The sequence below is a fragment of the Mycena indigotica genome, assembly GCF_014461135.1.
Source record: "Mycena indigotica strain 171206Taipei chromosome Unknown Mind.scaff0003, whole genome shotgun sequence".
Classification (NCBI taxonomy): domain Eukaryota; kingdom Fungi; phylum Basidiomycota; class Agaricomycetes; order Agaricales; family Mycenaceae; genus Mycena; species Mycena indigotica.
In genome coordinates this window covers 3,440,622-3,454,065 of record NW_023503002.1, presented here as the reverse complement: position 1 = coordinate 3,454,065, position 13,444 = coordinate 3,440,622, and the positions used below count along the sequence as shown (strand labels likewise).

Below are 13,444 nucleotides of genomic sequence, written 5' to 3'. Positions count from 1 at the left end.
ACATCAAGACCACAACGCATTAGTAAGCACCTAGCATCGATGTCTACCCGCCAAGTAGGTGCAGACAACAGCACCCGTTCCAGATTCTCAAAGAAGAGTGACAGTAATCAAAGGAAAGTGTATGTAATTCGGCCCGTTCGCAATCACTGCATTTCTACATTAGCCATCCAGAAGCGCCTGCGCAGCCTTCCTAGCATTTGCACGGACACTCTCTAACTGCAGCTCCAGCCCACGGATTTTCTCCCGCGCCTCGCGCAACTCAGATGTCAACCGCGCATTCTCCTCCACAAGAGCGCTGTCCGTGCTGCTACTCTTGGCTGGAGTTGGCGCAGAGTATGACTACATAGAAGCGGGGGGTTAGATCCAGAAGAGAATATATAGCAGTTAACTCACATCGACGCTCGGTTGACGACTATATACAGGTTCGGCACGAGGAATCGCTTGTGGCGGAGGAGGGGTTGGTTGGGCAATAGGTGGAGGTGGTTGTGCTTGAACGGGGGCGGGAGCTGGTGTTGGAGCTGGTGCGGTTGCCGTCCTTGTAGGGACTGGTGTCGCACTTGCTGAACTAGCAAAGCTGACACCATCCGCCAGGTTGACCAATCGCAACGGAGCAGTCTTTCCCGCAAAGAACTCGGATGCCGAAAGACTAGCTTCAGAGCTGGGTGCGGGTGGATAGATGTCGGATTGGAATGAATCAGCCTTGCGAGGAACGATAAATGCAATGGGCTCGATAGTCGACCCCATGACTTTGTAAGCACGGGCAATTTCGCATTCGGAAACGTTCAGCGCTCGACGGGGAAGGAAGCACATTCCACGTTGAGGATCGGAGGATTTGTGTTCAGAAAGGGCGTAGAGTGCGTCAGATTCGTATTCGTAGTAGCGGATGTTCCCATCGCTAACACATTTTTAGCACACTTAGTTGCGGAAAGAGAAAAGAAATTCGTACCCTTTTCCGGCGAGGAACAAGATGTTGTTGTCCGACCAGAAAGGCATGATAACACCCGCAGACTGGTCAATGACAAGTGTTTTGAGGTTGCTTAATCCCCCAGTCTCCCAAACGGCCACTTGTCGATCACTCATTTTGCTGAAGCCAGTCGTTGCAATTCGGTCGTTCTCTCCCATCCACACAACGCGAGACCCTTTGATACCGCCATGCCCGTCAGTAATGCGTACCGCTTCGCCACCAGCACGAGGGTCGAAAATCCGCAGTTTACGGTCGCGACACGTAGTCGCAAGAAGAGTGCCAGTCGGGTTGAAAGAAAGGCTTTGTATCGCGTCTCCGTGGCCCGTAAGAGTAGTTCGAGGGTCTTCAGGGGAAGCGAGGTCCCAAAGCTTGACAACATGCTCGCCTGACGCGCTAGCAACCACATTCGAGGCGGTAGGGTGGAAAAGAACTTGTCCGATCTTCCGTGGCGACCCGTCAATGCGAAGAACAGGGTCGAAGTCAACGGGGCTCCAGCCCTCAGCGCCCCACCCATCGAATGCAGAGCTCTCCACCTTCCAAATCATGACCTTGCCATCTTCACCGCCTGACGCGACAATGCTGTCGTTATGGGGGGACCAGTCCGTGTCGAGAACGGGGGCGGTATGACTGCGGGCAAGAGGGAGGTTGTCAGGTAGTTTTGTGGACAACGTGGTCGCATTGAAGGGGGAGGGTAAGGGGACGATGGCGAAGGCACCACCACCAGATGCATTCCAGTTGATACTAAGGTATTCCTTCATTTCCTTCAACATTTACAGCAAAGATCTGAGCAGCGATACGCACCCCAGAGGCAGCAACGACATTCGTGTCCCAGGCGCTGCCCGTCACTTTGACATTCTCGACGCTGTACTCCTTCTTTCCAGTCTGGCCAAAGACATGACTAGGTTGGTGAGAAATCGCATCTAAGATAAGAAACACCATCCCTCACCGATATTTCGAGGCCCGGACGAACCGCGACATGGGAGGAGACGACCAGAGTGTGTGGCGGTGCTACCAGACTGATGGCCAAAATCAGATGTTGCCTGCCCTACACTGACTTTGAAGCTGATTCATAGTGGAGATAGAGCCTTTGTGAGATGGTGAGCTATCTATAGCTAACCCAGATCTATGGCTGAAACTTCAGAGAACAGACCTCATCACTTGCCTCTAACGGTCATGCTGACGTTTGGTTCGGACCTGCTGCAACTGCTCAGGCCACTGGTTCTCCTGTCGTGTGCCCGATATGCTCTATCTTTCCTCGCAGAAAACTCCCAGACCGTATTATCTTTCCCATTCACCCACGCACCGGCTTCCCTCCCTCACGACAACCCAACTCACTCATTCTGGACACACACTCCAGGAGCCAATCTTCTCGCCTCTGAAGGGAGTACCGGTACTCTAACAGACGAAGCTGACGTCTGTATAATCGGCTCTGGGATAACTGGCGTGTCTGCAGCCTACCATCTCGCAAATGCTGTCTCCAACCCCGCATTCCCGCTACCTGCAGGCAAGAGCCAGTTACGCGCCGTTCTCCTCGAGGCACGCGATTTCTGTCAGTCACTATTCTTATACTCGCGATACCGCTCAGCTCAACTCCCAGCTAGGCTCCGGTGCAACAGGTGTGTACTTTTCAACTGCATTTACATCGTTTGAAACGACTATCCAGGTCGCAATGGAGGAAACTTGACACCATACGAGTTCCAACACTTCAGAGAAGTCAGGCGGCGCTTTGGAGATGAAGATTCTCTCAAACACTACGCTATCGAACATTATTCTTCCACTGAAATGGTCCGGATCGCTCGCGAAGCAGGTTGGGCAGACGAGGCTGATATTTTCGAAGGCGGACATATTGATGCAATACTCACTGAGGAATTACTGGCGGAGGTACACGCGGATGTTGACTCGGCGAAAGCTGCAGGAAAGAATGTCAATATAACGTGGGTTGACCGAGAGGAAATGAACTCGGTGAGTAGCGACCTTCGTAACCTTTTTATCCAGCTATGTATCTAACCAAATCCTGGTGACCCACAGACTTACGGAACATATAATTGGGGCATTCGTTCACCAGGATACAATCTCTGGCCATTGAAATTCGTGAACAAATTGTTCCTTGAAGCGAATTCAACGACTCGGTCGCTAGATCTTCGGCTCCATACCCACACCCCGGTTAATCAAGTCGTACCTCTTGACTCAGAATTCCATCCCTGGGCTCTAGTCACCCCTCGCGGGCCTATTAACTGCTCCCGTGTACTGCATGCAACAAACGGTTACGCTTCGCACCTCCTTCCCCAACTCGCCAGCTCAGCAGGCATCCTCCCTGTCCGTGGTCAAGTCATTGCAACTCGTGCATCCGTCGCACTCTCCACCATCACTAAAATTTCCTGGGCAGGCAACTCGGGATATTGGTTTCCTCGCCCTGCACCAGCCAACACTACTGGACCAGAAAATCCGCTTATAATTCTTGGTGGCAGACGGGAGGATGCAAAACCTCCTTACGAGGTTGGGACCACAGATGACAGCACCCTCGATGCAACCATCAGTAAATCTTTGCGCGCTTTTTTACCCACACTCTTCCCCCGATTCTACGACCCCGACACGCAGCCAGAGATGGAGTGGACCGGAATTATGGGTTACACTCCGCTGGACGTTCCGTTGGTGATCGGAGCCTAGCTTCTCTGCAAGAAATATAGCTGATTAAAAGCGACAGGTCGGCCGTGTCCCAAGCCGAAAACATCGAGCCCAATACATGTCGGCAGGGTATGCCGGGCACGGCATGCCTCGTGCATATGGCTGTGCAGAGGCGGTTATCGGGATGATGCTGGCTGATATGAGAGAGATAGTGTGGATAGCACCTAAATGGTTTCCGAAGTCTTTTTTGACGCGGACAGGGGGTGTGTTGACATGAAGATTGCCGGAAGTATTGAGATGGTGTTGACTAGAAAGACGGTGGTAGTTTAATTTTGTAATGAGAGGCAATTGAGGACAAGAAATGAGTAGTCAGTTTTATGAAGCAGAAGTGGTCATTTTCTCATAGATTTCGATGAAAGAATTGGATTTCAGGGCATACGCATGGTACAAGAGCAGTAGTGCACTATTGCTGCTCAAATAAATAAAATAAATAAGCATCATGGTGTTATGGTTGTGCGATTCACTGATCAAATCGTCAGTCTTGGAAGTTGCTAGGAGAAGTGAAACATACCACAAGAGCACTCCAATCGGCGTCTGCCCAACGAGGGTCTACGACTGGCTCGGGCTCAACTTCAGGTTCATCCACGGGCATCGATTGGTGGAGATGTGAACTGTCGGGGACAACAAATCTGAGTGGAAGACGTTCTCCCTCCTCCTCCAAGCTCCAATCGTATTCGTCCTCTACGACCGCCATCACAGGCTCCAGCGTAAAGCCTGGCTGTGAAAATTCTGGCACGATCCTAATGGGTCTCTGGCGACGAGGAATGTTTTTAGAGGAGCGGGAGCGGCGCTGAAGAGCGCTTTTCGTTCGCACAACGATGGAGGCAATGGTGGCTTTTAATGATGATAGTTTTGGAGAGGACGGAACTTCGTCGTCTTCATCGCTGTCCGAAGACGATTGTGTGGATTCCGAGTCTTCTGACGAGGCTAGCGAACAATGAGAAAGAGAGTTGAGTATGGTAGAGAATTGACGCACAATCTGTTTCTTGACTGGCGGACTCGTCGCCGTCAGCTACAGACGGCGCACTCTCTTCGATGGAAGAGCTCTCGCTGTCCAGCGTTGGTGGGAGGTCTGGCTCAAAGCCAGTCGGAAGCGCCTTTAAAGCTGGTTTCCGCGGGGGCCCGACGAAGCGACTGAATTCTGGGACTGACGCAGAGCGCGGCCGGCCGATGACCTTTGGAAGCTCGAGTTTACAGCCGAGGAAGGACTCAACCGTCGACAGCGAAGAGCTGCGAGCCCGGGTAGCAGGGGCAGGACGGTAGGGGGTTGGTAGGGATGAATCCAGGCATTTTAAGTTTGAGTGTGTGAGTGTGAGTGATGATTGTGGTTGTGGTTCGAGTTAGAAAGACGATAAGACGGCGCATGGTTTATATACTCCCAGTCGAGGATTCCCCCCTGTCTCCGCATCGCTTTTTTACTTCCGCGTCTTGGTATGACATCATATCGTCTCAGTCGCTCCTGACACCGCAATGCGGTACCGGATCCAAACTTGAGAGCCCAGCGCCTGGAAAATCAACTTGAAGGATTGAAAGTTGATCGAAAGTCATTTGAATGAAGTCTTCTTCAAGTGAGGTAATGCTGCTTGAGAGGCGATGGTATTTGCTGCAAAAGGTGGTGTTAGGGAACTTAGGATAGTGTCAATTACACTCAAGGCTGCCACTGGTAGTGCTGAGACTTGAAGCTTGAGGAGTTGACTCGGAAGCTATAAAACCCTCCGCATGACGATTTCTCAGGAGGCCCAGCTTGAGTCTCAGTCATATAAGAGGCTCCTAGTGTGTCAAGTTCAACAGATCTAGAGCCTGCACGACAACTGGTAGCTCAATGGAGAGGTGTTGAGCGTTGCAATTGTCCATGTGATCTGAGTCATGTGTCAGCAGTGACATCAGTGGTCCAGAATTCGAAAAAATTTACTTACTCGCTTTTTTAGTTACTACATAGTACGAATAGTGTCAATGAAGGCGCCCGATATAAGGCCTGTCACCTGTTGAAAATTCATAAGAGAGGAGAAATCATATTAGCAAGGCGGTTATATCTATATCTTACTCTTAAGTACCAAAATGCTTATCAGTTGTTCACGACAAGAAAAAGCCCTTCGCAGGCTTGTTGAGTTTTCAAGGAGCCTAAGTCTCCTCCAAGCCCTACAAAGGAGTGACCATAGCCCGAACTACAGGTATCTGCTTGACATATTTGAAGTCGGCCGGGACCATGCTCGGCTGTCCGTTTCCCGTGTTATATACGCCAAACGCCGTTCCTTGGAAGAAGAAAGCACTGCGGCTCGTCAGGTTCCAATGAACGAGCGGCAATTGACAAGACTTACCCTACAGGCGGCACCGATACTGCATCGGAATCGAATGTGAGAACAGTAGTGAATCCCGAGTCGCCTTCCTCCGCATACGCAAACTGATAAGATGTGGAATTGGCTGTGATTTTGAGGCGAACGGGACCGTTGCTCGTTCGCAGTGGGTGGAATTCGGCCTTTGGATAATTCATCAGCTGGAATGTTTTCAAGTAAGAGTATATAAGAAGATGCACCGTCGTTATCGTTGCATTCGTATAAACGAGTCCAAACTCGCCGACCTGTTTTCCGAGTACCGTCTTTCGCACTACCAATCCCCGAGCTCCTCCCGTCCCAACAGTACCGTTCGGCAGAACACCCACCCCGCCACCAACAATGCCAATGTCATTGTGCAACTGGTCACTGTAGAACACGGTAACGCCTGCCTCGGCACCTAATCCAAAACCATTGCCCACACCATTCGGCTCGCCGGGTCCGTCATCGCCCGCTGCGTTGGTGACCGGAGGCACGAAATCGAGCTCTACTTCAAAAGTTTCCGAATACGCGGTTTGTTTACGGAGGAGCATCGCTGGGTTGTCGCGGTCGCCTGGAGCGTAGGCGTTCGCATTCAGGCGCAAATAATGGCGGGCGGTGAACGAATGGAAAGGTTTGTACGGCGTTCTGAGCGAGTAGTATCCGTCAAGCCATAGCGATTGTGTATTCAAGGGCCTGCGGGTGAAGTCGCTGGAATACGGTTTGAGGGGCGATTTGTCGATAAGAACATGGGGAAGATGCTCCATAAGGGGTTCCCCGTTATTGAATATTGGCCATCCTTCTTCAGACCAAGTTACTGGGTATAAAAATGTCTCTCGACCAAGTTGCATATGGGTGAAATCCGCTGGAGCCTGCGGACGTGTGCCGAGAGCAACGCCCCACCATTTCCCATCAGGTCCTTCCACAATGTCCGCGTGGCCAGTATATTGGACGGGCAGGGATAAATTGGCGCCATTAAAGAGGATCGGGTTTGCTGGATTGCTCTCCCAAGGGCCGCTAGGTGAAGGACCCCGTTGGATTGTCACTTGGTGTGTGGGCGACGAGCCACCCTCTGCGATAAGGAGATAGTAGGTTCCGTTGATGAGATATAAATGAGGCCCTTCTGGTCGAGCAGCCGAATTGTCAGGCAGAACTCCTCGAAAGATGATTTTTGCGGGAGTCAATGTGTTTCCCGTTGCGATGTCGATTTTTGATTGGTAAATGCTGTATATTTTCTCGACAGGGTTGTTGATTCCTGACCATGTCACGTAGACTTCGCCGTTGGTGTCCCAGAAGAGGTCAGTGTCGTAGCCAAGGTTGTCTCACAAAGAGTCAGAAAAAGAAAGCGGGTTATATCAGGATAACATACCAAAATAGGTTGGGTCGCTCCAGTCGTTGGCAAATATGTCTTTGGTGGTGACGAAGAAGGAGCGCGGAAACAACCGATACTCGTTCGTGTAAGCGTATCTTGCTGTCGAAGCTAGATAGAAAGTTTTGGTTTTGGCGTGATAGCGGATTGTAGGAGCCCACAATCCGCCGTCCTCGGGCGTGGTGAAAAGGCTGAGCTGTGACTGGCGGTTGAGGGCATGTCCAATAAGCTCCCAGTTGACCAAGTCTGCATTGGAACTCAGCCCAAGTAGATTGTTTTGTAAGGATTACTCACCAGTGCTATGATATATGGGATGCCCAGGAAAGTACTCAAACGTTGAGGTCGTGATGAAATAGTCCTTTCCGACCCGAGTTATGCTCGGGTCGGGGTTCCATCCAGGCAGAATGGGGTTTATGAGACCATAAACATTTGGGCCTGGCAAAGCTTCAGTTGTAGAGGTGGAGAAAAAAAGCTATATTTACTGCATAAGGCGATTGACAAGCTGAGGAGCCTCAGCCTCATGGCCGACAGTTCTGTGTCGCAAAGGGGGGAGCTTGTATATATGCGCAAACGCTGAGGAAGATGATCATGACGGCGAGTAGACAAGTTGGGAGGCCACGTGTCCAGCGAGACGGGCCGGCCGGCTCACTCGGACCAGCATTCAAAACCCTTCGGCAATGCGATGGTTGCAGTATATATTTACAGTGCGCGATGTTGAATCGTCCGCCAGGGGTTTACGCTTTTCCACCATCTAATCCTCTGAAGTACTGTGGTTTGATGAACGGCATGGGTGTAATGGTCGCCTTTCGGACCTTCCCTCGGACCTCAACACCAAGCTCTGTTCCCTTCTTGTGCCACCCATTGCGCACATAGCCCATTGCAATATTCGCACCCAGCGTCGGAGAAGGGATACCAGAAGTCACACTACCCAATGACTCGTTTGTGGATGGGTCGACAATCTTAGCGCCATCTGCAAAATTTGTCAGACTATCTATATGGAAAATGGAATCATAAACGCACGTCGGGCGGGAGCACCTTCAACTATCATACCAACGCGTCTTCTTGGCGGACCTTCTTTCAAGTGTTTTCTGACGCCCTCTGCCCCTATGAAATTGCCATTCTCCTTCCGCTCCTTCCCAATGACCCACGTGAGCCCAGCCTCAACTGGTGTTGTGTCTTCATCAAGGTCGCTTCCATACAAGCACATTCCAGCTTCCAGCCGGAGACTATCTCTTGCCCCAAGACCGGTCAACTGGACAGGCGCTTTCGCGAGCAATTCAGCAACTTCGATGGTCTCTGAAGGTGGTATGGAGATCTCAAAACCGTCTTCTCCAGTATACCCGCCCCTCGCAACATGTAAATTGAAGCCTTCGATAGGAACGAATGCGGATTTGCCGAATGTGAGTTGTGTTAGGTCATAGGACGTGAGGGATTGGAGGTAAGATGCGGCTTTGGGGCCTTGCAAGGCCAGCAGGCCCCAGTCCTCCAAAACTTCCAGCTCAACGGGCCCCTTGGATCCCTGCTCGCCAGCGTTCCACTCCTCCAGCCGCAGCTTGAACCACTCCAAGTCCCGTTCACGTCTGCCGGCATTGGTCACCACATAAAACGAGTCTTCAGCGTGTTTTGTGATGACGGTGTCGTCGATGATGCCGCCGCGTTCATTGAGGATCACAGACAATGTCGACGAGTATGGTTTGAGGGAGGACAGAGATGAGGGCGTTATCCATTCCAGGAACGCAGTTGCAGTTTTGCCACGGAAACTGCAAGACAGTAGGTAGATTTCTCGGGCCGACAAGCCATTGCTTACATCGACTGGACCATGTGGCCGACATCGAACAAGCCTGCCTCCGTCCTGACGTGGTTGTGGCTCGCGACTGCATGGAACAGATGAGGTCTACCGCGCCAGACGAGAATAAGGTGAACATACCTTGCCCAACTTCACCATAAGCCAAGGGCATCGAGTACCCCGCAAATGGAACCATCTTCGCGTCATTACCAAGGTGATAGAAGTAGAGTCCCGTGCGCTTGAGCTGTACTGAGAGTTGAGTGAAAACTTCCTACTCAAAAACAAGATGAAGGACGAACATCCGCCGAAGTCCCGGAGGCGAATCCACGGCGCAGGGGAGTTGGAAACCTCACTCTGCACGCAAATGGAGCGCGTTTGAGTAGTGCCGACCTCAGCAGGACCGACATGGTTCTTTCTTGGAAGAGCCGGTGCTGTCACAAGATGTTACACACAAGGTCTTCCAACAAACCGTCATGAACATTGCGCACCCAGGTTAACACGGTTCCTTGCTTAGCTCCCACCACCGCCGAGTCCGGAATACATTGCGGATATCCGATAATCCTCAGCGTGACGATTGAAGTCGGATTGGCCTGCTTACCAACAGTCTTCTCACTACTTAAGCCAGTAGTAACCCGAGTACATCTTCAGCCATGACCTCCCCAATCGTCCCACCCTTCACGCCAGAATCTGCTCGTCTCAAGGTCAAAGTCGCACAAAATCTATGGAACACCCGCGATCCGGCAAGAGTTGCAATGGCCTATACTCCAGATACTGTTTGGCGCAATCGCACGACATTCTTGCAAGGCAGAGAGGAGGTCGAGCGCTTCCTGGCCGAGAAATGGGCGAAGGAGCATTTCTATGTGTGCGTGATCTCGCTCTTTGGAGGCTGATTGCTGAAAGCATGCAGCCTTCGCAAGGAGTTGTTTGCATTCTCCGATAACAAGATCGCCGTGCAGTTCTTCTACGAGTGGAATGCCTCTCCGGATGGCACTGGCCAATGGTATAGAACATACGGACTCGAGGAAAGCCTCGACTCTCTTCTTCCTCTCTGGCAAACACTCAAACTCCCCCCGCAGGACTGGACATTCGATCCTTCGGGTTTGATGCGTAAAAGACAAATGTCGGGGAACGATCTCCCTATATCTGCGGAGGAGCGCTGGTTTATGGAGGGTGTGGATATTGAGACAGTGGATATCAGCGAGAAGCACTTGTAGCCATGCTTATAGTGCGTTGTATTTGAAGCTTTCTCTTTCTTTGACTAATTTTACAACAGACACGAATGTAGCCAACTCAAACATAAGATACTGTAACGCTCGACGACGAAACGCTGGAGCTCGTCAGCACCTTGTTGTTCTGCTTGATGTCGATGAGGACGGCGCCGGATGGTCCGACGGTGCCGCCAGACTGGAGAGTTGCGACTGCGTTTGTGAAAGTGACTTTGTTGAAGTTTGCGAAGGGGACGAGCGAGCTGCCCTCCTCAAAGTCCTCCACAATCCACTCAGCGTTCTTGAAGCAGAGCTTCGCCGAGGAAGTCAGGGATTTGGACACGGTCTGCGGCGAGTGAGCCGGAGTCGGAATAGCCGAAATAATCGAGACAGACCTTTCCTGTAGAGACGTTGGTGATGGAAGCGGTTCCAGCGGTAGCACTGCTGGCGGTGACCGTGACTTTAATGGTGTCGCCGGCGGAGATGGGGATTCCGCTGAAGTCATATGCGTAGTCGGGATAGTACTCATACCAGGCTGTGAAATCAAGGTGAGCATGACTGATTCCCGCCTACAAATATCCAACTTACCATCGTAGGAAACCCGGCCGTTAGTAACCGTGAAATCTATGCCCGTCTGAAGAATGGCGGTGCCGCAAGTATCACCGTCGATCCCGACCCAGGCAGATGCAGCATATGTTCCAGAACCCCCACTGGGAGCGGACGGGGTCGGGACAACAAAGGTACCTAATGAAGTCGATGAATTGTGGGAGCTCATGTTGTGCAGGGCAGACAAACCGGTGACCGACTTGTAGGTGTTCGCGGCCGACTCGTACGAAGCACCCGCCCAGTTGGAGCTGTACGCCTCATTGGTGATGTTCTTCGCGAGGTTGTTAGGGCCAATCGCCGCCCGACGAGGCGTTCCCTGACGGCTTGCGACACGAGCGGCAAGGTTCTCGTTACCGCGCGGAGCAGCGAAAGCAGGGAGCGCGAGGAGCGCAGCGCTGAGGAGGCCAGTGAACACCATTTCGGACCGGGCAAGAGGGTCAGTCGAACCTTGCCTTCCAGCCATAGCTAATCCAGTTTTATAGGCCACAAGCTGGCACGCAACCTTGGATGGAATCGGCATTCCATGCTTGACCTGGTGCTTCTATCTATGAGGATCGCATGTAGATATGGGGCTACAACCACCTGCTGGCAACAAACATTTGTTCGGCATTCCAGCGCTCCAATGATACAGTTATGGCGCGATTAGTATTCCAGGTCGCCTACCTGTCTCCTTGAAGTCGCATACCTCACCACAAAATAAACCGCGACATTCAAGTTATAATCGGCATTGACAATCCGTCAACATCGACCAGCGAATTGCCCGTAGAGAGGCACAGTGTACGGGTCGAGGATCTATAAATGGCAAATCCGGAGATGCTCCGTTCAGAAGCAGTCTAAAATTAACCCGTCGAAATCAGCGTGATTGAGCTCGTGAGCTCTAAAGAAGACAAATTTCTGACATGTCGTCGCATGGGACACATTGACATCTTGCGAAACGAGTCCGACCATTCGCACTTCTCCTGAGGCCGGAATATTTGCGGTTGCTAAAGAAGTACATGATGTACTATTAGTAACATGCTGGACTCGGAGTAAGTAGTTTCTCTACTCAATAGCTATTGTACTGAACTCATATCAGATCAAATGCACCTTCAGAGCAGGCCAGTACATATCGACGCTATCGAATAGTGGCAGCTCGGTCCCGAGTTTTGAAGTCGTGTCCAAACCGCAAGAGTTATCTTACTATACTGGTTATCTTATCAAGCTCAACTGATTCCAGATTGACGACTGAATGTATGGATGATCAAGTGCGAGATGTGAACTTGAAGTTGCGAGCTATGTAAAACAAGAACAGTAGTGCACTAATGCTGCCTAATTACTCCATGGCATATTTCGGCTTTTCACTGTTTAAGGTCATTAGCAGGAGTCCGTTCGACGACCAAAAAGCACACAAATGATTGTTTACGCCAAACTAGCTGATGTGTTGGGCTCCTCCAGGTGATCAGGGGACTGGAGAACTGGGTTCTCATCTGGCAGGATGAAGCGAACGATGCCACGTTGGTCGTTGTCCGAATCATATTCTTCTTCCACACATGCAATCGCCGGCAGCAGAGAGTATCCTGGTTGCGAGAAATCCGGGACAAGCCGTCTCGGGCAATTCGGATATGGGTGGGCGTGGTCGCGGGTAAGAGCGGGCCGCGACCGGCGGCGGATCCGGAGCTTAGTTCGGACGAGCATGACGATTATGGAACTTTTGAAAGACGTGATCCGAGTAGCTGAATTGAATTGGTAAAGATGAGACAGAATGGGAGATGTTTGCTAACAGATCGTTGTTGGATCGTCCTGTGGTTCTGGGCCAGTAGCCGCATCAGAGTCCTCCGGCAAAGTTGAAGACAAAGCTAGAATGCATTGAGGATTGCTATGAACAAAAGGATGAAAGAGATGCTCACAAAGATTCAATTCATGAGCGCCAGAACTAGATTGTAGCACCGGAGAAGCAGATACTTGGTCGTCGAAGACTGGTGGAACATCGAGCCAGGTCGTGACGGGCAGATGTGGCTCGAAGCCAGTCGGTAACGATTTGAGCGACGATTTGCGAGGGGCGGCAAATGATCGTCGATAGGTGGGGGCCGCCACAGGCTCTGGTGCCACTTGATCTCTGTGCAAGAGCGCATCAAGAACAACAGAAAGCGAAGAGCTGCGAGCCCGAGCGGGAGCTGGCCGAGTTGAAGGGAGATTGTTTGTTGTCGTCATGTTGGATTGTATGAGTTAAATTCTGATGTAGTGGTTGCGTTGGGAGAGCAGGTTTTACCGCTTGTCACAAAGTTACTTTCAGAGTCACGAGTACTAGTACTATGGTTCAGAACGGAACAGGAGTAGGTTTCACTTTCGATCAAGAAAACCTGGCGCCAAATCTCAGTGGTACTTCCAAGTATTGTCGGATTAACGGAGGAAAAACTTCGAATTGCGGTGTGGCTCATGTAGACAGACTGAGATGTTTATGAATGAACTTGAAAGGCCTCGAGCGACGAGTAATATGAGCGAGTATGTAAGAAGAACTTGAATGCATTGACGAGTTGTTGT

At 51.2% G+C, this 13,444-nt stretch overlaps 6 protein-coding genes across 6 annotated transcripts; 2 read left to right on the top strand and 4 right to left on the bottom strand.

The window, feature by feature from the left end:
* Positions 1–159: 159 nt before the first annotated feature.
* Positions 160–1,942, bottom strand: MIND_00381400 (Coronin; the record flags this gene model as incomplete). Its single annotated transcript, XM_037360646.1, has 5 exons — positions 160–339; positions 394–895; positions 947–1,716; positions 1,766–1,862; positions 1,911–1,942. The coding sequence occupies 5 exons, from the start codon at positions 1,940–1,942 to the stop codon at positions 160–162; spliced, it is 1,581 nt and encodes a 526-aa protein (XP_037223531.1).
* Positions 1,943–2,137: 195 nt separating this feature from the next.
* On the top strand, positions 2,138–3,866 carry MIND_00381300 (DAO domain-containing protein; the record flags this gene model as incomplete). Its single annotated transcript, XM_037360645.1, has 5 exons — positions 2,138–2,513; positions 2,566–2,580; positions 2,628–2,926; positions 2,993–3,616; positions 3,669–3,866. 5 exons carry the CDS (start codon positions 2,138–2,140, stop codon positions 3,864–3,866), a joined length of 1,512 nt encoding a protein of 503 aa, XP_037223530.1.
* A 1,922-nt stretch (positions 3,867–5,788) lies between these two features.
* Positions 5,789–9,594, bottom strand: MIND_00381100 (Non-reducing end alpha-L-arabinofuranosidase BoGH43B; the record flags this gene model as incomplete). The annotated part of the gene is made up of 11 exons (XM_037360644.1): positions 5,789–5,918; positions 5,968–7,279; positions 7,328–7,573; positions 7,622–7,762; positions 7,810–7,829; positions 8,066–8,297; positions 8,348–9,087; positions 9,135–9,201; positions 9,255–9,362; positions 9,413–9,524; positions 9,583–9,594. 11 exons carry the CDS (start codon positions 9,592–9,594, stop codon positions 5,789–5,791), a joined length of 3,120 nt encoding a protein of 1,039 aa, XP_037223529.1.
* Positions 9,595–9,763: 169 nt separating this feature from the next.
* Positions 9,764–10,327, top strand: MIND_00381000 (DUF1348-domain-containing protein; the record flags this gene model as incomplete). Its single annotated transcript, XM_037360643.1, has 2 exons — positions 9,764–9,975; positions 10,021–10,327. 2 exons carry the CDS (start codon positions 9,764–9,766, stop codon positions 10,325–10,327), a joined length of 519 nt encoding a protein of 172 aa, XP_037223528.1.
* Positions 10,328–10,403: 76 nt separating this feature from the next.
* Positions 10,404–11,366, bottom strand: MIND_00380900 (uncharacterized protein; the record flags this gene model as incomplete). The annotated part of the gene is made up of 4 exons (XM_037360642.1): positions 11,114–11,366; positions 10,907–11,062; positions 10,714–10,853; positions 10,404–10,664 (listed from the first exon to the last, which is right to left on the bottom strand). The coding sequence occupies exons 1-4, from the start codon at positions 11,340–11,342 to the stop codon at positions 10,404–10,406; spliced, it is 786 nt and encodes a 261-aa protein (XP_037223527.1). The 5' UTR covers positions 11,343–11,366.
* Positions 11,367–12,322: 956 nt separating this feature from the next.
* MIND_00380800 (uncharacterized protein) lies at positions 12,323–13,114 on the bottom strand (the record flags this gene model as incomplete). The annotated part of the gene is made up of 3 exons (XM_037360641.1): positions 12,323–12,636; positions 12,685–12,759; positions 12,811–13,114. 3 exons carry the CDS (start codon positions 13,112–13,114, stop codon positions 12,323–12,325), a joined length of 693 nt encoding a protein of 230 aa, XP_037223526.1.
* Between the last annotated feature and the right edge of the window lie 330 nt (positions 13,115–13,444).